Below are 21,162 nucleotides of genomic sequence, written 5' to 3'. Positions count from 1 at the left end.
TTCTTTAACATTGTTGAAGTGAACTGGTACACATACCGAAGGAACTCGAAGTGATACATTTTAAATAATTTCAATCATTTATGAAAAATGTGCATACTGTATAATCAATCTACCAGACTCCAAGAGATTTAGCTGGATATTAAGGAGTACAGAAAATTCAATTTCAACTGATGTAGATTCATTATCACCCCCCCCCAAGTACATTTAAAGTATGCCTGAACACTAAGAGAATGAAAATAAAATCCTGGTCAATTATCAAAACTTTTCTTCATCTCCTAACTTTTGTTCGTATATCTTAAAATACTGGTAACTGGTACTCCTGAGAAAAGCTGCTTCTCACCAATAAATTCAGCTGAAAAGAAAGGCCTAATGCCTGGTGAGATGGCATACGTCTGTAATCTCAACACTTGGGAGGCTGAGACAGGAGGATTGCTGCAAGTTCAAGGCCAGCCTAGGCTACATAGTGAGTTCCAGGCCAGCATGAAGTACATAGCAAGACCCTGTCTCAAAAATAATGATAATAATAAAATAAAAAATAAAACAAAATAAAGCAAAAAATTGCCTAAAGCATCAGTTTTATGAAATGCCCTCTGGAGTCATAAGCAGAGTGCCCTAAACTTGTTTTACCTGTAAATACTCACATGAGGATTGATAAGCACTGTTCCTTTCACATACATCAAAAGGATTAGAAAAAAGGGTGAGATTTTTCAAAAATTTTTAATATTTTTTGAATTGCAGTATAACAATTGAAAATACAAAAATTGACTATTTCAAATAAATATATGTATAAATTATACTAACCTCTGAAAGAATCCATTATCATTAGTTAAAATACTGATATATTAGTTATGTAAAAATTACATAGATGTTGACTTTTTTGGTGGGGGGTACCGGGGATCGAACTTGAGTTCTTCTACTTGCAAGGCAGGCGGCGGAACCACTGAGCTAAATCCCCTGCCCAGATGTTGACTTTTGTAAGAAAAGTAATCTACCAAATATTTTAGAAAGCATTGAAAAGTTGCTAACAAATGTTTTATTGTATCTATCAAAACTTACCATGATCCATAGGGCACAAATATTGGCCAACTAATTCCAACTTTGATGTTAGGCATGAAGTTGACTTTGATTTTCAGTTAAGAGAACCAATTTTATGGAAGTTAGCTTTTGCTCAGCCATCCTTGTGATAGGAAAAAGCCCAGGGAAGCTTTATGAATTACAATTTCTTTCCTAGTAACACCTCTTCTGATGCTATCACAGTCACAATGGGCTCTAACACTGGCATACGGGGAGAGGTTCTGAAGAATAAATTGGATATCCCAGGGGAGGTTCAGCAGCTTGCACTGTAAGGTTTCTTAAAAGTAGCGGATGAGCTTGGATACTGTACCGTTCCTCATCATCATTTGTGGCATAAAGCAATTCCCACGAGAGATTGGCCCACTGACCTCTAACAGCTTCAGTATTTAACTTCCCAACTTGGATCAGTTCTTCCTGAAGGGTGAGCACTCTCCCAGTGTAAACTCCCTTTAAAATATAAAAGGAAGAAGGCAAGAGATAACATTCAGGCCTTTAACTTTTATTTATAAACTTAGAGAAAAATCTCATCACACCTGGACAAATTTTCTCCCAAGTTCAAGAAGACATGAAGTGGTGTTTTAAAATGTTCACATAAGCTCAGCTTGTTTTTGAAAGCAGGCATCATCTCTATTTTCTTAGCATTTTGAATAAGTGTAAGAAAAATTTCCTGGCACCTATTTCACTTAATCACCAGAACAACAAAATCTCAACTACTTCTCTTCCTTTTCCCTCTTTGATCCCTCAATCCATCTGGCCTCAGCAGTGTTTGTCGTAACTACCAGGCAGTGGACAGTCATGTAATGGACTCCTTTTTAGAAACAGCTTGAGATTCAGTTAACATTCTACACAATTTACTCATTCAATGTATAAAATTCAACTGTTTTTAGTATATTCGCTGGTAAGTGCCACAATTGCAACACTTCATTTTAGAACATTTTCATGACTTGAAAAAGAAACTGTCCTTTTTCACTGACACCTTCCTGTCTTTTCATTCTCCCTGCCCTATATAATCAAAGTGAAATTTCTATCTGTATAGATTTGCCTAGTTTGGAAATTTCACATGAATTATGCAACATGTGCTGTTGTGACTGTCCTCACACAACATATTTTCAAGGTTCATGTATGGTGTAGCATGTATCAGCACTTTATCACTTTTCATAGCTGAATATTTCATTGTATGGATATACTATGATTTGTTTATCCACTTATCAGCTGAAGCAGTCACATTGTTTTTACCTTTTAGCAATTATAAGCGCTGCTGCTACCAACGTCTGTATGTTATGTTGATCTTTTTCTTTCAGTTATACAGAAGTAGAACTGCTATGTCATACAGTAATTCCATACTTAACTATTAGAAAAACTGCCCCCCAAAAAGAGAAAAACTGCCAGACGTCTTCCAAAGTGTCTGTAGTACTTTACATTTCCAACAGCAGTGTGTTTCAATTTCTCTACAACCTTGTCACAACTTGTTATGACCTGAGTATTTGATTTTAGCTATCCTAGCGTCTGTGAAGTGATATACTGTAGTTTTGATTTGTATTTCCCCATCACTTGTGATGCAGAACTTTTTAATGTGTTTACCAGTCATAGCATATCTTTAGGGAAATGTCTACACAGATCTTTTACCTATTTTTAAATTGCATTTCTTTTTTACTATGGAAGATGACTTCTTTACATATTCTAGTAATAAGCCCTTTATAAGATTCAGATATGTAGTTATTTTTCTTATTCAGTGTTCTTTTCACTTTTTCAGTGTTCTCTGAAGCACAAGTTTTTACTTTTGATGATGTCTTTTTTTTCATGCTTTGAAGTCATATCTAAGAATCTATTGTTCAGTACAAGGTTATGAAGATTAATTTCTATGTTACCTTCTAAGATTTTTCTTTCAGTTCTAACCTAAATGTTTTGATAGCCAGGCACGGTGGCAATTGGGAAGGTGGGGCAGGAGGACTGCCATGAGTTCAAGGCCTGCCTGGGCTATATAATGAATTAAAGGCCAGCCTGAACAACAAAAAAAGAGCTGTGATGCATTTTAAAGTTGATTTTTTAAAAATGGTGTAAAGTAAGGTCTGGAGTGGAGTAAATAGCATCTTCAAAAAAGTCTTAATAAATGGTATATGTGAATGTGACCTTATTTGGAATGGGTACTTTCCAGATATGATTTAAGGATCTCAAGATGAGACCATCCTGGATTTATTGCAGCCCTGAATCCAAAGTCAGGTGTCCTAATAGAAGAATAGAATAGGAGAACTGGCACAAGATATAGGGAAGAAGGCCATATGAAGATGGAAAGGCCATATGAAGATGGAGAGTTATGCTGCCACATGCCAAGGAATGCTAGAAGGCATCAGAATAAAAGTGCAAGGAAAGATACTGGAGTTATTTAACACATTACCATTTAATGTAATTAATGATGCAGCTGGATTCTGTCATTGCCCTTTTTGTCTCCTGTGTCACACGGTTTGTGTATGTGTGTCTTCATTCCTCCCTACTTTCTTTTATATTAAGTAAATACTTTTAACATGGGACTTTAATGTCTTTATGGATTTTCCCAGTTATTTCCTGTTGTTGCCACCTGTCTTATTGGCTTTCAATTTATACCAAGTTCCAGTGAAACTCAGAAATGCTACTCTGACATAGTTCTATTACCTTTCCTCTTTTTTTGTGATATTGCTATTATGCTACATCTACAAATTTAAAAATACAGTAATATCTTCTTATAATTATTGTTACATAACTGAATATCTTTTAAAGAACCTGAGAGAAAAGGAAACAAATGCCTATTGTTTTTGCTATTTATAATTTCTGATTCCCTTCTTTTATTTCTGTAGATTTAATACAGTTAGAAATAATGGAGCTAAGGAACACATTAACTTCCACCCACTTAATTTCAAACAGCAACCTAGGGTTATGCCTCCTTCCACTGTCCTAAGAGAGGTAGAGAATCACAGAACAACACGGATAGTGATCTCTGATGCCCCAGGAAAGAGCACAGGCATGTTGAATCTCCTAGCTCAGTGATGGTGAACCTTTTAGACTGAGTGCCCAAACTACAACCCAAAACTGACTTATTGAAAAGTGCCAATACTGCAATTAAACCTGAATATCTGATGCTCAGCTGTTGGGGCAATGCTGGGGTGACTTGGTTTGCATGCCCACAGAGATCTGTGTGCCCACTGCAGCACACATGCCATAGGTTTGCCACCACTATCCTAGCCTGATCTTCAGTTATATTCACCTTACTTTAATCTTGTTAAGGGTTCATGAATATGTACTACATATCTTGCACGTGAGTAAGATCAGGGTGAGTTCTGGGACAAGAATGTGTATTAAGAGCCCCCGAGATGACATAACACCCTGTCAATGCAGTGGTTTTGTTTTCTTGTCAACCCAGCACTTTTCTGTGCCATACCTTTTGTTGGCACAGACTTCCCCTGAGCACAGCTTCATGTGATCTTCAGTAACTGTAGTTGTTTTCCACTTGCTATCTAGTGTGGACTTGTAATTTATTGCTCATCATACACAAGAGCCTGGATTATACCTAAATTTTTTATGCAGTAACATTTTAGTGAGTCAGGCAGAAGAAACTGGACAAGACAACAATCTGGTCAAAAGCAACCCAGCCAAGAAGGAAGGTAAGTCCATGGGGGGGGGGGGACGACCTTCTTTCTCTCATCTCCTTTTAACAAGCGACCAAGGGTGCTTGTTGGGGATATGGGACAGATTCCATTTAGAGATGACCAGACTATGGAACAAAAGCCCACCTCTGCAGTGGGTGGAGGACCCCTGTGGATCAGATGGAGTTGTATTTTCCTGGTCCATGCAACACAGTAACTCCATCTTAGCACCTGTAATTCCACATGCCTCTAAAAGGATTGTACTTGGCCAGAGCCAGATGGAAGCAGTCTTCAGGTGAGTGTTTTGGCTTGGCATAGCTGAGCACAGTGGGTGATCAGGAAACATGGACCTGGCCCACCTGAAACCACTGCTTTTCTCTGTGCAGTGCAGTTGGCAGCATGCCCTGCACCATGTAGACTTGAGCATTTTGTTTAGCACCAAGGGTGTTTGAAGGCAAGCAACAAGTCATGAGCTCACATTCCCCTTTATGACTTGCTTTCCTTCCCTCTCCCTTTTGGAGGAACTTTGACTCCTTTCTTGTCTCTGGTCAGACAATTCAAATTACTCAGCTTTTTGGTGCCGAGCAACTCAGGAAAACAGAACTGGAAAATACAGTGCTTTCTCATGCTGAGACATTAAAATCTGTCCACTTCAAAGTTCAGCCTGCTCACAGAGCCAGCTGCAGGGACTCTTCTGGGTCCTAATACCCATGTCTGTCTGTCCCTCCTGGGTCACTTTTCTAATGCTAGATTTGTTCATTCTGCTTGGCTTTGCTTTGTTGTGATAACTGTGGCCTCAAGTTTATGATCCTATCTAAAAGGGTGTGTTACTGTTTGCTGACTGAATTTACATCAAGCCTGACTCTTTTCTTGAGGTTTTTATCACTGGACATTTATGCTTCATGACTTGATCTAGTTAGTTATGTGCAGGGTTTTTTTTCCTGAAAAAATGCTTCATTCTGTTTTCTTAGACTGCCAGATTAGTGGGATACCATCCGTGGAAATGCCTGTTTCTCAGTCAAAGGTGCTGAGAGCCCCATCTGTGGGGAAATTAAGGGTTTGGGGAATGTGCTTGCTACCTCTCCTTAGATGGGATATTAGGTGGTTTAAAAATTGGCTAAGAGGCATTTGGCTAATAAGGCATCTCAGTTCAGGATTCTTTGTCTAGACCTTTTGTAGACATAGGGGAAATTCTAACATTCAAAAAGGAAAGTGGCATGCCTCATGAGGTTCATCTTCCAGACCTACCTGCCCACTTACAATGATTGCTACCAGTTGCTTCTCATCCTCTTCAACAAGTTCAGAATTTTCATGGAAGCCAGAAGGTGGCTACAAGGACAAGCTCTCAAGGGAATCCTAGACCCTGAGGCCTGGATAAGAGGAGCTCCTGACACTAAGCCAGATTGGGACTTCAATTCAGAAGAGAGAAGGTCTCCCTCTCTCCCACAATACCAAGAGGTGATCCTCAGAAGCATAAGATAAAGAGCTAAAAAAGCTGACCAACATGTAAAAAACTGTCTCTATGACTCAAAAGCCAGATTAGTCACCTGGAGATTTCTATGAGCGGGTCTGTGATGCATTCCACATCTTCAACCTGTTCCATTCTGAGGTTCTCAGAAACCAGTGACTGGGACTGGGGATTTAGCTCAGTGGCACCATGCCTGCCTCACAAGCGCAAGGATTTGCAGGCATGAATGTCGCCCAACTCCTGGAAATTGCCACCAAAGTCTCTGCCAACCAAGATTGAGAGGCCCAATGAGAGGCTGATAAGCACATGAAACAAAAGGTTTCACTCCTTGTGGTGGCACTGTGGAAATAGACCCTACCCAGAGGTCAGGGCAATCCCATAAGAGGGGTGCCCAAAAGTGGACCTCCTTACACCCAGACCATTTTTTTTTATAAGGAGATCAGCCACTAGAAAAACAAGTGCCTAAATAAAAAAGTCTCCTCTGCCAAGAAGGCCCCAAAAGGGCCCCCATTACTGTCTAGAATCAGAGCCCTAAGGTATGATTGGGCTCAAGGAGATTGAATTGGACTAGGGGAGACTAACCCCTCTCACTTTAGGCCTCCAGAAACTCACAGTCAACATGACAGTTGGGGGCCAACCAAAGACTGTTATGGTGGACAAAGGAGTGGAACATTTGGTGGTGACCACCCCACTGGTCCCTCACATTAAAAGAGAGACTACCATAGTGGGAGCCATAGGGACCCAAACAGCCTTCTCATTCTGCCAGGCTCACTCCTACAAACTGGGAGGACATGAAATAATACATGAACTCCTGTATGTTCCTGAGTGTCTTATTCCCCTCCTTGGGAGGGACCTGTTGACCAAACTCAGGCCCCACATAACCTTTACACCAGGTGAACCTGACAATCTGACCCTGAGGGTTCAAGAGAATCTGATATTATCTGTCACCATGTCCAGAGAGGATGAATGGAAACTTTACATCCTGGACACCACCAGCCCAAACCTCCCCAAGTTGCAAAAGCTATATCATGAGTTGTGGGCAGAAGGAGCACCACCTGGACTTTCAAAATCTCAAACCAGGAGCCACCCCAGTTAGGCTTAGGCACTATCCCATACCAGAGTCACACTGTTTGGAATCTGGGACCACATGGGAAGTGTTTGTGTGACCAAGATTTTGGTAGAATGCCAGTCCCCATGGAATACTCTGATTGCCAGAAGAAAAAAACAACAACAATTGATGGAAGTGGCTACAGCCTGGTCCAACATCTCCTCCAAGCAGTCAACAACTCCACTGTCATGCTCCATCACATTGTCTCAAATCCGCACACCCTCCTGACCCTCCTCCCTTTGGGGGCCCAATGGTTCATCTGTTTGGATCTCAAGGATGCCTTCTGTCTGCAGCTTGTGCCCCAGAGTCAGCCCATTTACCTTCAAATGGAAAGACCCCCTGTTGGAAAGCAAAACTCAACCTGCACAAGGCTTCCCCAGGGCTTCAAGAACTCCCCCACCCTATTTGGGGAGGTGCTAGCAGCTGATCTGGCTACTTTCCCAGGAGAGAACTTAAACTGTATTTACTACAATATGTTGATGACCTCCTACTGGCTAGTAACTCACATACAGACTGTTGGAGAGGCACTAAGGCTCTCCTACAATTGCTGATGGATGTAGGCTACAAAATATCTTAGAAAAAGGCCCGGATCTGCCAATCATGAGTCTGATATCTGGGGTTCACTGTCACAAAGGGACACTGTTCCCTGGGGCCTGAAAGAAAACAAGTCATTTGTTCCATACCCACACTAAGAAACAGAAGAAAACTCCATGAGTTTCTAGGAGCAGCTAGCTTCTGCCACATATGGATTCTGGGTTTCTCAGAGAAGCCAAACCATTGTACACCACCCTGCCTGGACCAGAAGACAAGCCCCTTGAACCCCTGGGGACCAACAAGAGTTGGCCTTCAGAGAAACCAAGTGACTCCTCTTCAGCACCCTGGGCCTGGGGCTACAGGAGAGAATTCAACCTCTTTGTGAAAAGCAATGGATGGCTGTTGGTGTACTGACTCAGACAATGGGACCATGGAAGAGGCTGACCTACTTGTCCAAACATTTAGACACTAGAACAAATGGATGGCCTCTCTGCCTACAGGCCCTAGCAGCAACAGTTCCCCTCATCAGGGAGGCAGACAAGGTGATCTTAGGACAAGCTGTCCAAGTCAAGATCCCATATTCAGTCATGACCTTGATAAATAATTGCAGATATAAGTGGCTTTCCAGTGCCCAAATGACCCAATACTAGGGACTGTTCTGTGAAAACCCTTGCATCACCCTGGAGACTGTCCAGATCCTCAACCCAGCCACTTTTCTGCCTATGGAAGAGGGTCTACCCAACCATGACTGTGAAGAAGTCACTGATGAAATGTTTTCCAGCCAGCTGGACCTCAGAGACTCACCCCAGCCTGACTTGGACTTGGACCTATTCACAGACAGCAGCAGTTTTGTTTGAGAAGGGAAACGCATAGTGGGATATGCAGTCACCACTACAGACCAGGCCACTGAAGTTGGCCCCCTTCCCAAGGGGTGGTCAGCAAGACAGCAGAACTATGGGCACTCATCCAGGCCCGCTGGTGGGCTAAGGGAAAGACCATCAATATTTACATGTACTCTAAATAAGCCTTTGCCACCTTCGACATCCATGGGGCAATATACACACAGAGAGGATTATTGCCTACTGGAGGAAAGGAAATAAAAAATAAAGAAGAGATACTCCAGTTACTAGAGGCTCTATGGGAACCAAAGAGGGTGGCTATCATACACTGCTGTGGCCATCAGAAGACTTTATAGCTCAGGGAAATTGTTTGGCAGATCAAATTGCAAAAGGAGCAGCATAACACCACCACCCAGTCATCACAGTTGTTCACAACCATGATAGGCTCCAAAATACCTCAATACTTTCCAGAAGAGATCCAGTGGGCACAAGAGAAAAGAATTCTACTGACACCTGAAGGCTAGTAGCACCTGCCAGACCTGAAATCCTATATACCCTGGAAAATGGCCTCTCATTAATGCAACAAGACCATGATCTCACTCAGCTGGGAAAAACAGCTCTCAAAAAATTGCTAGGTCAACATTACTACATCCCCCAGTTGTCCTTCCTTTGTGCCATAGTAAGCAATCCCTCCCAGAGGCCAAAGCTTGCTCCAGGCATAGAACACACCAGGACCTTCCCATTTGAAGATCTGAAGATAGACTTTACCAGTCAAACTGTGTTGAGGCTATAAGTACCTCCTACTTCTCATCTGTACCTATTCAGGCTGGGTTGGAGCTTTCCCCACAAGAATTGAAAAGGCCCAAGAGGTAATCTGAGTTCTGCTATGAGACATCATTCCCTGATATGGGATACTACTGACAATTGAGTGATAATAGGTCACCCTTCATGGGAATGGTATAGACCCTTGAGGCTATGCTAAAGGTTAAATAGAACCTCCACACAGCCTACTGGTTCAAGTTCAGGGAAAGTAAGAGTGCATGAATCACACCTTGAAAACCACCCTAGCCAAACTGTCAAAAGACCTGTCTACCCTGAGTCAACATGTTGCCCCTGGTCCTGTTGTGGGCACAATGTACACACATCCTGTCCAGTTACTCCTGTTTTGAAATACTCTTTGGTAGCTTCCCCATTGTTAGGACCTTCAGGGGAAACATCAGACAACTAGGTGAATCCAACCTGACAGCTGAATTACAGGCATTAGGAAAGATATTTGCACATATTTACTCTAGGAATAATCTTGGGACAAAAGCTCTTAGTGCTAACCTCACACCAGTTAAGGCTCTGTTAGAACACAAGAGACATTTATGGTTGACTGGCAAAAAGCTCACTAAATATCAGCTATTCTTACTGAAAACTCAGATGTCTCTTTAGTCTTATACCACTTTAAACCCAGCTACTCTCCACCTAACCAGTAAATAGAACACAAATGTGAACAAACCATCACCTAGAATTATGCCAGCTGCCCTGACCTGAGGAACCAGCCATTGATAGGGATGATTAGCACATCATTCACTGATGGCAGCAGTTTCATAAAATATGGCATTAGAAGGGCATATTATGTCACAGTCAGCCTTACCCAGATGATTAAACAAGAGGACTCCCCCCATGGAACTTCTGCCCAAAAGGCAGAACTTACTGCTCTCACTTGGGCTCTCCAACTTGCCCAGGCTGAGACAGTCAGTATGTGTATTGACTCCAAATATGCCTTTCAGGTGCTACATGCACATGCAGCCATCTGGAAAGAAATATGAGTTTTGACTAGTTGCAAGTCTCCAATAAAACATGGACCAGAGATCTTCAACATCCTCAAGTGTTACATAGTGTTGTATAATCACTATGGTGATGATTCTCTGGCCTCCACTTCCCACCACTTGCTGGATTGATTAATCAACAGAATTTCCCTCTATGATTTCCTCTGAATTGACTGAGGTTGTTTTGGTGTTGGCTGAAGAAACAAGGCTGAAGAGGTTAACAATGTCTCTGGGAGAGAAGATGAATGGAGAAGCCACCATCCTGGGGTTGGCTCTGAAGGGGTTGGCTGTAACCTGACTCTACATTGCTTCCTGGAAGATGACCAAAATCTCAGTATTATTTTTCTCCAGGGCTATGTCAAAGGCCGATTTATCAAATTTGCTGAAGGCGTGAACAGCCCAGTACTTGATAAGCAACTCAACAATGTCCCGATGGTGGTACTCTGTGGCCTAGTGCAAAGCTGTCATCTTCAGCATGTCCTTGGCATTCACATCTGCACTGTTCCTAACGAGCAGCTCCCTGATGTGCACATGTCCATCAGTTGCAGCCATGTGCAAAGGGGTCCAGTCCACTTTAGTGAGGTCATCCCTGCTGACACCCACATGAAGCAGCACTTCTGCAGTGAAGTAGTGCCCATGCTGGGCTACAAGGTGTAGAGGGGAGGTTGCAAACCAAACTGTGATGAACGGGGCACCGTTTGCCATCAGTGTCCTCACTTCATCATCTTGGCCTTTTCTTGCTGCTGCTAGCAGCTTCTTCTCTAAATTCACCAGAGACATCTTCGTGCATAGGAACAGAGGGTTTCAGGTAGCTCCTTGTCCCAGATGCTGCCAGCTGTGCTTTCACAGAACCTGTCCATCTGGTCCTGTTTCCTTCTCTAGGTAAAGCTCCCTATCAGTGACAGTTCTTTTTGGCCTTTTTATGTATGCATATTTTGGGGGCCTTTACCCCACCTTGTGGAGAAATGGAGGCCTCTTTTCAGTAATCTTAGTTAATAGATTTTTGTTTTTCTTTTCAGCACTGTGACTATACCAGTTTGTGCCTCTCACCTCCATAGTTTCTGATACTTCAGTTCTAAACTTATCATAGTTTCCTCAAAATTTACATGCCAGGTAAGGACCCCCAGGCACACCCACCAGCCATGTGGGCAGAGCGGCCAGGGCTGACAGCCTAGCTCTTTCCAGCTGGCTATACCTACTTGTGACCAAGAGCTAGTAAGGACCCTCGGGCACGCCCACCAGCTGCTTGTGGAGCCGCATGGGTGTCTACAACAACAGAGGCACCCCATCCCACCTCCAGCCTCTTGGCAGTGCAGCTACCTGGTTCCACACTACAGAGGAACAGGGGGACATAAAGGCCATTGTTCTGAGCTGCAGATGTGAACGAGAGAGAGAGGGCCACTCTCAGGCTCCCTGATGATAACTGAAGCCCACTGGAAAAGTGAAGAGAATCTCTGCAGTAAAGGCACACCAGACCACTGTACTTGGTAAGTTGGAGAGATCATCACCTCGCATCAGAACCTGGATTATCTTCAGGGGAAAGGCAGCTGGAACATGCAATAGAACCTTGCACAGTTCAACCCTGCAGGACAGGGAGCTCAACTTGGGATTTGCAGCCAGAAATCTGCCTGAATCTCACGGGTCTGTGACTGGCTTACTGAGACTCATTGATTTATACCTGCACACTGCTGCCCACGTTGTCTATTGTGACAGAAGGGACACACCCTGAAAGAGTCTCTTCATTGTTAACTTGTATTTGTTATTTTCAAAATTACCACTTTTTTTGGTCTTATTTTTAATTATTTCCGTTTTCTACTCTTTTAAAATTTTTATTTTTCTCCTTTTTCTTTCTTTTCTCTTTTCCTTCTCTCTCTCCCTTGCTCCATTGCTATCCCACATTGGTCTTCATCTCCCTCTGCATTCCTGTTCTGGCCCTAATTCGTATTTATTTTTCTTTTCTTTTCTGTCTCTCACCTGTGCTCTCTGGCCTCACTGCTAACCTTCCCCTATCCTTCTACCTACCTTTCCCTCCCTGCCAACTCCTTCTATGTCCCCATTCCAAAGAGTAAAGTAGCTATAATGAAGAGTTTATATGTTATAAACATATGTTGGGTTGGGCCTTGGTTTTGATTTAATTCACACATTTAAAGGTGATAGATTAATAACTACCAGAAATTGTCATTTTATAAGATGTACTTGATGCTATTGTGTTGCTAACTGTATCACTTGGGCTACGGTGCTGTGATTGATCTAATCAGTTCTCCTTCCTGGTATAATGAGAATGAGACACCCTCAGAGCCATTAGAGACTCAAAACCTAAAGACCAGCTATTTTTGGAAGACACCTATGAGAAGCAATCATCCCATAAGGGTCCTGAATACATCAACAAAGATACTTATAATAAGCAATTTCAAAGTATCAACCCAGGAACTGAACCAAGGACAGTACCAAAAACAAAAATGAGAAGACATTTAAGCAAGTCACAAACTCAGACTTCCATCAAACAAAAGTCAAATTCTGGGGAAAATGAGTTAGAAAAGTCTGATAATCAACCACCTGGACATCCTGAACTGACAGCACAGGAAGTAACAAAACATGAATGAGGCTCTAGAAAAATTCAAAGCAGAAATAATCTCCCAGATAAATACAGAAATGGTGAGTGAGTTAAAGACATGATTATAGGTTCTAGAGCAGAAACAGAAAAAAATAGATGAGCTCAGAAACAAGCTAGAAGCCATGAATGCCCAGCATAAAAAAAGAAAAGGAAACCATGATTGCCCAATGTAAGAAAGAAATGGAATCCATGAAATAGATTCAAACAGATATTCAGGAGATTAAAAACTCCATTGAAAGCATGCAGAGCAGATTAAGGGATCTGAAAATAGAATATCAGATATAGAAGACAGCATTGTGGTGAAGGACCATGAAAACAGAGATTTCTTAAAAATAGTAAGGGACCATGAGAAATCAATCTAGTAGCTGCTAGAACAACATAAGACTAATAGGAGTCCATGAAAAAAACAGGAGAAAGTACAATTGACATAAAAAAACTGTTCACAGAAGTAGTAGTGGAAAACTTCCCAGACAGGAGGAGAATTGGCCATACAGATAAGTGAGGCATATAGAACTCCAACTAACTATGATAAAAAAAAATCTACACCTAGACGTATAATAGTAAAGATCCCAGAAACCCAACAGAAGAACAAAATCCTACAGGCAGTTAGAGAAAAGAAACAAATCACCTTCAAAGGAAAGCCCATTAGAATCACGACAGACTTCTCAGCACAAACCCTCAAGTCAAGGAGAGCCTGGAGTGAAGTATTTCAAGCCCTAAAAGAAAATAATTTCCAAACTAGAATTTTGTATCCTGCAAAACTGTCTTTGAAAATTGATGGAGAAATTAGATACTTCCACAACAATGAACACCTGAGAAATTTCATGAACACCAAATCAGCACTCCAAACAATTCCAAGCAATGTCCTAGAAAAAGACAATGAAAGTCACAACTCCATGAGGCCCGACAGAGGGAAGCCACCAGGCAAGGTAAGAAACTAAAGGGAAAGGGGAAAAAATAAGAAATAAAAGAGAAAACAACAGTAAAACATCATGACAAGGATGAGTCAATATCTATCAATTATAATTATCAATGTTAATGGTCTCAATTCACCAATCAAAGGAAATAGACTAGCAGAATAGATTAAGAAGCAAAATCCAGAAATATGCTGTATACAAGAAACACACCTAACTCAAAAGAAAATTCAGACTGAAAGTGAAAGTATGGAAAACAGTTTTTCATGTGACAGGAACCCAGAAAAAAGCAAGCGTAGCAATCTTATTTGCAGATGAAGTGGACTTCAAACAAAAACTAATTGAGAGACAAAGATGATCACTACATCCTTGGGAAGGGAACAATCCAAGAGGAAGAGATGACAATCATAAATATATATGCACCAAATACGAATGCCCCCAACTATACAAAACAAATATTAATGGACATGAAAAACCAAATAAGCACCAATACAATTGTAGTGGGGGACCTCAATACCCCACTATCACAAATAGACAGATCATCTAGAAAAAAAATTAACAACAAAATTCTAGAACTGAACCAAACTACTGAACAAATGAACTTAATAGATGTTTACAGGGTGTTCCACCCCAACAAAATCAGAATACAGATTCTTTTCAGCAGCACAAGGGTCATTCTCCAAAACAGACCACATGCTAGGTCATAGGACATGTCTAAGTAAATGTAAAAGAACTAAAGTTACTCCCTGTATATTATCAGACCATAGTGCAATAAAATTGGAGATCAATAACATAAGAAACCCCAAAACTCCCACAAACACATGGAAATTGAATAACACCCTCCAGAACAACCAATGGGTGACAGAGGAAATTAAAGAAGAAATTAGACAGTTTCTACAAGGAAATGATAATGCCAGTACAACATACAGGAATCTATGGGACATAATGAAAGCAGTTCTATGTGAGAAATTCATAGCAGTGAATGCCCATATTAGGAAACCAGAAAGAACTCAGTTAAATAACCTAATGCAGAACCTCAAGCTCCTAGAAAAAGAAGAGCATAACAAGCCCAAAGCTCATACGAGAGGAAATTATAAAGAGCAGAATTCAATGCAATGAAGACTAAGAGAATACAAAAAATTAATGAATCAGAGTTGGTTTCTTGAAAGAATATAATCGATAAACCTTTAGCCAACGTTATGAAAAAAAGGAAAGAAAAGGCTCAAATCCATGCAATTAAGAAAGAAAAAGGTGAAGTCACAACAGCCCAGAAGAAATCCAGAGGATCATCAATACCTACTTTGACAATGTGTACACTAATAAAATGGAAAACACAGAAAAAATGGACAGATTCTAGATACATATGAATTGCCAAAGTTAAATGAGGAAGATGTAGAAATTCCAAACATCACAATTACAATGAATGAAATTGAAAATGTAATAAAAAAATTTACCAAAAAAAAAAGCCCAGGTCCTTCACTGCTGAATTCTACAAGACATTTAAAGAAGAATTATCACCATCACTCTTTAAACTCATCAAGGACACTGAAAGGGAAGCAAAGCTTTCAAATTCATTCCTGGAAGCAAGTGTTATTTTGATTTCAAAACCAGGGAAATATACAACCCAAAAACAGAACTACAAGCCAATCTCCCTAATGAATATTGATGCAAAAATCCTCAACAAGATACTGACAAACAGAATACAGAGGGTCATCAAGAAGATCATACACCCTAATCAAGTTGGATTTATCGCAGGGATGCAAGGATGGTTCAACATTCATAAATCAATAAATGTAATACACTATATTAACAGAGTCAAGGACAAAAACCACATGATCATCTCAACAGATGCAGAAAAGGCATTTGACAAAATCCAACACCCATTCATGATAAAAACGCTACAGAAATTTGGAATAGAAGATCTTTATCTTAACCTGATTAAGGCTATCTATGAAAAACCAACAGCCAACTTCATACTAAATGGTGAAAAACTGAAAACTTTCACGCTAAAATCAGGAACAAGACAAGGATGCCCACTATAACCACTTCTGTTGAATATTGTTCAGGAAACATTTGCCACAGCAATTAGAAAAGAGAAAAAATAATAGGAATAAAGATAGGAAAGGAAGAGTTTAAACTCATTATTTGCTGATGATATGATACTTAACACAGAAGACCCAAAAAACTCTGCGAAGTCTTCCAGACCTAACTGACAGATTCAGTAGAGTAGCTGGATATAAGGTCAATGCTCAAAAAACAATAGCCTTCTTATACCCAAATAGCAGACTCATTGAGAGAGAAATTAGGGAAACAATTCCTTTTATAATAGCATCCCCCAAAAAAGAAATATCTAGGAATCAACCTAACAAAGGAAGCAAAAGACCTCTACAGTGATAACTACAACACTGTGAAGAATGAGATCGAGGAGGATATAAAAAAATGGAAAGACATCCCTTGTTCCTGGGTACGAAGAACCAATATAGTGAAAATGGCCATACTTCCAAAACTACTATATAGATTTAATGCAATGCTTATTGAAATTCCAACAATATACTTCACAGAGCTAGAGAAAACAATCCAAAAATTCATTTGAAAACAGAAGAAACCTAGAATAGCAAAAGCAAGTCTAGGCAACAGAGACATGGCTGGGCGTGTCACAATGCCCAACTTGAAACTATACTACAAAGCTACTGTGATAAAAACAGCATGGTACTGGCAAAGAAACAGACCTGAGGATCAGTGGAAAAGATTAGAAGATGCAGAAACAACTCCAGACATACTCAGCCACCTCATCTTTGACAAAGGAGCCAACCACCCTCATTGGAGGAAAGATAGCCTATTTAACAAATGGTGTTGGAAAAACTGGATTTCAACCTGCCAAAGATTAAAACTAGACCCATATTTATCATCATGCACTAACCTAAGGTCGAAATGGATTAAAGATCTAAATATTAAGACAGAAACACTAAACTTGCTGGAAGATAAGTTAGGTAGAGCTCTTGAAAACATTGGCATAGGGAAAGACTTTATGAACAAAACCTCAGTAGCACAGGAACTAGCACAAAGAATCAACAACTGGGATCTCATCATATTAAAAAGCTTCTGCACTGCAAGAGAAACCACCAACAGAGCTAACAGAAAACCTACAATGTGAGAAAAAATTTTTAGCAGCTCTACCTCCTCAGACAAAGGTCTACTAGCTAGAATATATAAAGAATTGAAAAAAATCAGACACCCCAAATTCGAAGACCCAATTCAAAAATGGTCATCTGAAATGAATACATTTCTCAGACAAAGAAGTTTTAAAAGCAGCAAATATATGAAAAAATATTCAACATCACTGGTCATTCAAGAGACAGAGATGAAAACAACACTGAGATTCCACCTCACCCCACAAAGAATGGCTGCTATCAAGAAATCAACCAATAACAAATGCTGGCAGGGTTGTGGAGAGAAAAGAACCCTTCTCCATTGGTGGGAGTGCAGACTGGTGCAACCACTGTGGAAATCAGTATGGAGATAACTCAAAGAACTAGGGCTAGAGGTCCCATTTGATCCAGCTATTCCCCTGCTGGATGTCTTCCCAAAAGAATTAAAAGAATCATACCACAGTGATACATGTGGATCCATGTTTATAACAGTACAGTTTGTAATAGCCAAAGCCTGGAAACAGCCCAAGTGCCCATCAACTGGAAACTGGATAAAGATGTCTTTTTTATAATATAGAGTACTACTCAGCCATAAAGGACAAGAAACTAGAGACATTTATAGCTAAATGGATGCATATTGAGGCCATTCTCTTAAGTGAAATAAATAGGACACATATGTGTAAATACCGAATAGTTTCTCTAGTGTGAGAAACTGAAACTGTAAATAAGGATTAAAATTAGTAAAATGAATAATTGATAATTTGAAATAGAAAAAGGTCCAAAAGTGTAGGGGTGGTGGGAGGGGAAGGGTAAAGGGAAGAACAGAAAGGAAAAATTATGAGGAAAGGAGAAAAAAGGATATGAAATGTATGTAAATAGGAAGGGTGGAGGGGGTGAAGTGTGCACAGGTAATGGGGAAAAATAAGAACCAAGATATGTCATGTACAGGTACAAGCACCCAATGATAAATGTAAACGTAATGTATATGTAAAATGTACTAATAAAAGAATAAAAAAAATTTTACACACCATTTTTGCTTGCTTTTAAATTTCCTGATTTCTGAATTAATATAATGTGTTTTTGGATCTCTCTGTGTTTATCCTACTTAAAACTGATAGAGCTTTCTGGTAATATGTTTGTCAATAAATATGGGGAGTTTTCAGCTAATGTTATTACTCCTTTCTTTTTCTCCTCTCTCATGGTACCATTTTATGTAGGTTGATGAAATGAATTTCTCATATTTTCTGAAGTTCTCTTCCTTTTCCTGTTTCTCCTCTTTTGGATGGTATAATCATTACTGATCTAAAATCTTTAAGTCCACTGATTCTCTTCTAGTGTAAATCTGTGAAACCTCAGTGGTAAGTTTTTTTATACTTTATAATTTCTCTGTCAACACTCTATTGGATGAGTATAGTATACTTGCCTTTATTGCCTTAATCATGGTTTCTTTTGGTTAACTGAACATATTTTATTATTTTGAAATTTTTGTTATATTTGACAAATGGATGCTTTCAGAGGGAATTTCTGTCCATTGCTTTTTATTCTCCTATACGGGTTAGAATTTTCTGTTTCTTTGCATATCTTGCAATTCTTTGTTGAAAACTAGACATTTTAGATAGCACTGTAGAAATGCTGGGTACCACTCCTCATCCTCCCTTATTCCCTGAGCATATTACTGATATTCAGTTGTTTTTTGAGTGAATGGCTTGATTACTGCTAAAATTGTCTTATCTACCCTCTACCCTTTCCCTATTTGAAGTCTAAGATATTGTTCTCTGGGAATGCAGGCACACAAAATACCTGTAATTCCTTTAGGAGGACAATAGGTTTGGGAGGTGTTAAGACTTAGATCCCTGGTAGTGAACCTAGGGAACATATGCTACAGCAGCTACACAGAGCCCACTCTATTGAGCCAAGTCACACCAGCATTTCCTCAGCAGCCCTATTCAAGTTTAATTGCAGTGTTGTCACTTTGTGATAAATAAGTGGATCTGGGGTTGCAGTTTGAGTACTTGATCTCCAAAAGGTTTGCCATTACTGTTTTAGATCTAGAATGTCAGCCAAAAGCCTCATATGTTCAGAGGTAGATCTTTTGAAAAGTGACTGGATTATGGCAGCAATAAACATCACTCACTTTTAGGAGGTGGGGGCTAGTTGGATGTGAGTCACTGGGAGAATAACCTGGGAGTGTATCTCCTTCTATGTCCTCTCTTCCTGTCTGCTGCCTAGCTGCTTCTACCTAGGCCCTTCTACCATTTCATTTCCGCCATGAAGGCAACTGACTATAGAATGAAAATATGAGCCAAAATAAACCTTTCCTCCTTTAAACTGTGACTATTGGATTTTAGAGACTAAGACCACAGGACTTCTATTAAGTTCCACTAACAACCTGAGTCATAAATTGCTTCACAGACTGAACGAATCAAATTTGGGCTCCTTCAAAGGAATTGCTTTGGATATCAGTATCTGACCTTTGTTATGACCTGACTTCTCAGGCTCTTCTCTGCTGTTTCTTTCTCCATCCTCTTTGTTAATCTAGCCAGTTTACTTTTCACCACTATCTGCATTGATTTTAAGACCATGGTAGGCTTCAAAGGATCCACACTGTTGAAATTGATAAGTTCTATGAAGAGTTTCAGAGCTCCACTTTTTATGCTTCTCCTACCTAACAAATTCTTTGAGGTTGCATGAGGTGGAAAAATATGCTTCTGAGTGACACCTCTGCTTTAGATGACAATCACTCACTAGAGCAGAGACAGGTATTTCAACTTACCTCTTCTGGTGTAGAACTTCTGCTTTTGGAGTAGCAAGGACAAGCAGGTTGTAATATTCTCAATGCTGACATGCCCAAGATAAAGCTCCCATCCCAGGAGTAGGGTTACCAAAAGGCCGACCCCAAGTCTTGACTACACATGACTGGAATCTAGCCTCAGCAATAGTGGGAAACAGGAGGAGAAACATGGGGCTGTTCCACTTGGGAAGACACTCCTCTAACTGGGAACAGAGGGTAAGGGGAACTTTGAGTTCTTGGGGGCACCAGCGTAGAGTATTTCTTTCCTGAGTGGGAGGAAGTAAGTGTTGATTCAAATTCTGGTCTTTTGCTATTTTTACTGGGTTTTAGATTTTCCTGAGAAACTTTATTTCTTCATTTACTATATGCCCTATGGACTGTTTCTGAAAATTTCAGTGGTTATCTTAATTTTTTTATCAGTTATGTTGGGAAGAGCATTTGCACAGGTCCTCACACAGCAATGCTAGTCAAACTTGGAATGCACAGTAGGCTCGTAACATCGAGTCTTTCATGGTGCACATAATTGATGCAATAAGAAAAAGTAAAACAATCTTTCAAAAATCATCCTCTGGGGTCTGAATTCTTACTGGTTAGGTTTGCTTCAAATAAAATACAGACGTCACCAAAAGAAGTAATCTGCCACTTATAAGCTAATTTTTCTTCTAGGAGTCAAAACCAAGAGATCATTCTTATACTTGAACGAGGCGTAGCAATACAAATCATTTTGTCAAATATGCCATAGAAAAGTATATGTACTTGGCTACCTTATGGATTAGTTGTTGCACAATGGCTATACAATATTGTTAATTGCTTCTTACTCTGTTGGGAAAAGTAAATAAATTAACTTCTAGGGCTGGGTTATTTTTGAAGTCATGATTAAAAATGCTCTGAAACTGTAATTAATATATATCAATAACTAGAATGTTGTCTATCACCTGTTTCAGATATTTTATAACATTTCTAGTCTTTAAGGTTAATATAAGAAAATGTTAAAAAACATTTTTAACCTTACCATATTAGGATCATAGCCCAGAGAGAACAAGCAAGGCTTTTCTTGTAAAACTGCTTCCTTCCACTTTTCATCTGATACTAAACCAATGTACCAGTCACTTTCATATTCTTCGAGACAGCTGTTTAGCGCTTCAAAATCTTCTGTTGGACCTAAACTTGCTTTATCAACCATTAGTTTCAGAGTATATCTGAAAAATGGAAAACCAAACAATTTTTGAGTTTTTTTTTT

The 21,162-nt window shown here is 40.0% G+C and overlaps 1 protein-coding gene and 1 pseudogene across 6 annotated transcripts in view; both read right to left on the bottom strand.

Moving 5' to 3' along the window:
* Positions 1 to 998: 998 nt before the first annotated feature.
* The window catches only part of Pcnx4 (pecanex 4), a 50,763-nt gene continuing 30,599 nt past the window's right edge, over positions 999 to 21,162 (bottom strand). For all 5 annotated transcript variants that reach the window (XM_087195203.1, XM_087195205.1, XM_004837449.4 and 2 more), the window contains exons 10-11: positions 20,935 to 21,121; positions 999 to 1,521 (exon numbers count right to left, since the gene is read on the bottom strand). In XM_087195203.1, the coding sequence (XP_087051329.1) occupies positions 1,270 to 1,521; positions 20,935 to 21,121 (439 nt within the window). In that variant the 3' untranslated portion in view covers positions 999 to 1,269. The remainder of the gene's footprint in view (positions 1,522 to 20,934; positions 21,122 to 21,162) is intronic.
* On the bottom strand, positions 1,352 to 20,928 carry LOC147822730 (GA-binding protein subunit beta-2 pseudogene; annotated as a pseudogene). The gene is made up of 2 exons (XR_015444983.1): positions 10,340 to 20,928; positions 1,352 to 1,521 (listed from the first exon to the last, which is right to left on the bottom strand). The product of XR_015444983.1 is annotated as a GA-binding protein subunit beta-2 pseudogene (transcript).

This window comes from Heterocephalus glaber, unplaced genomic scaffold (genome assembly GCF_053883595.1).
Source record: "Heterocephalus glaber isolate CG9 unplaced genomic scaffold, H.glaber_assembly_v1.0 deba00001608, whole genome shotgun sequence".
NCBI lineage: Eukaryota > Metazoa > Chordata > Mammalia > Rodentia > Bathyergidae > Heterocephalus > Heterocephalus glaber.
The sequence above is the reverse complement of the archived record's forward strand: the minus strand, read 5'-3'. Positions and strand labels throughout refer to the sequence as shown.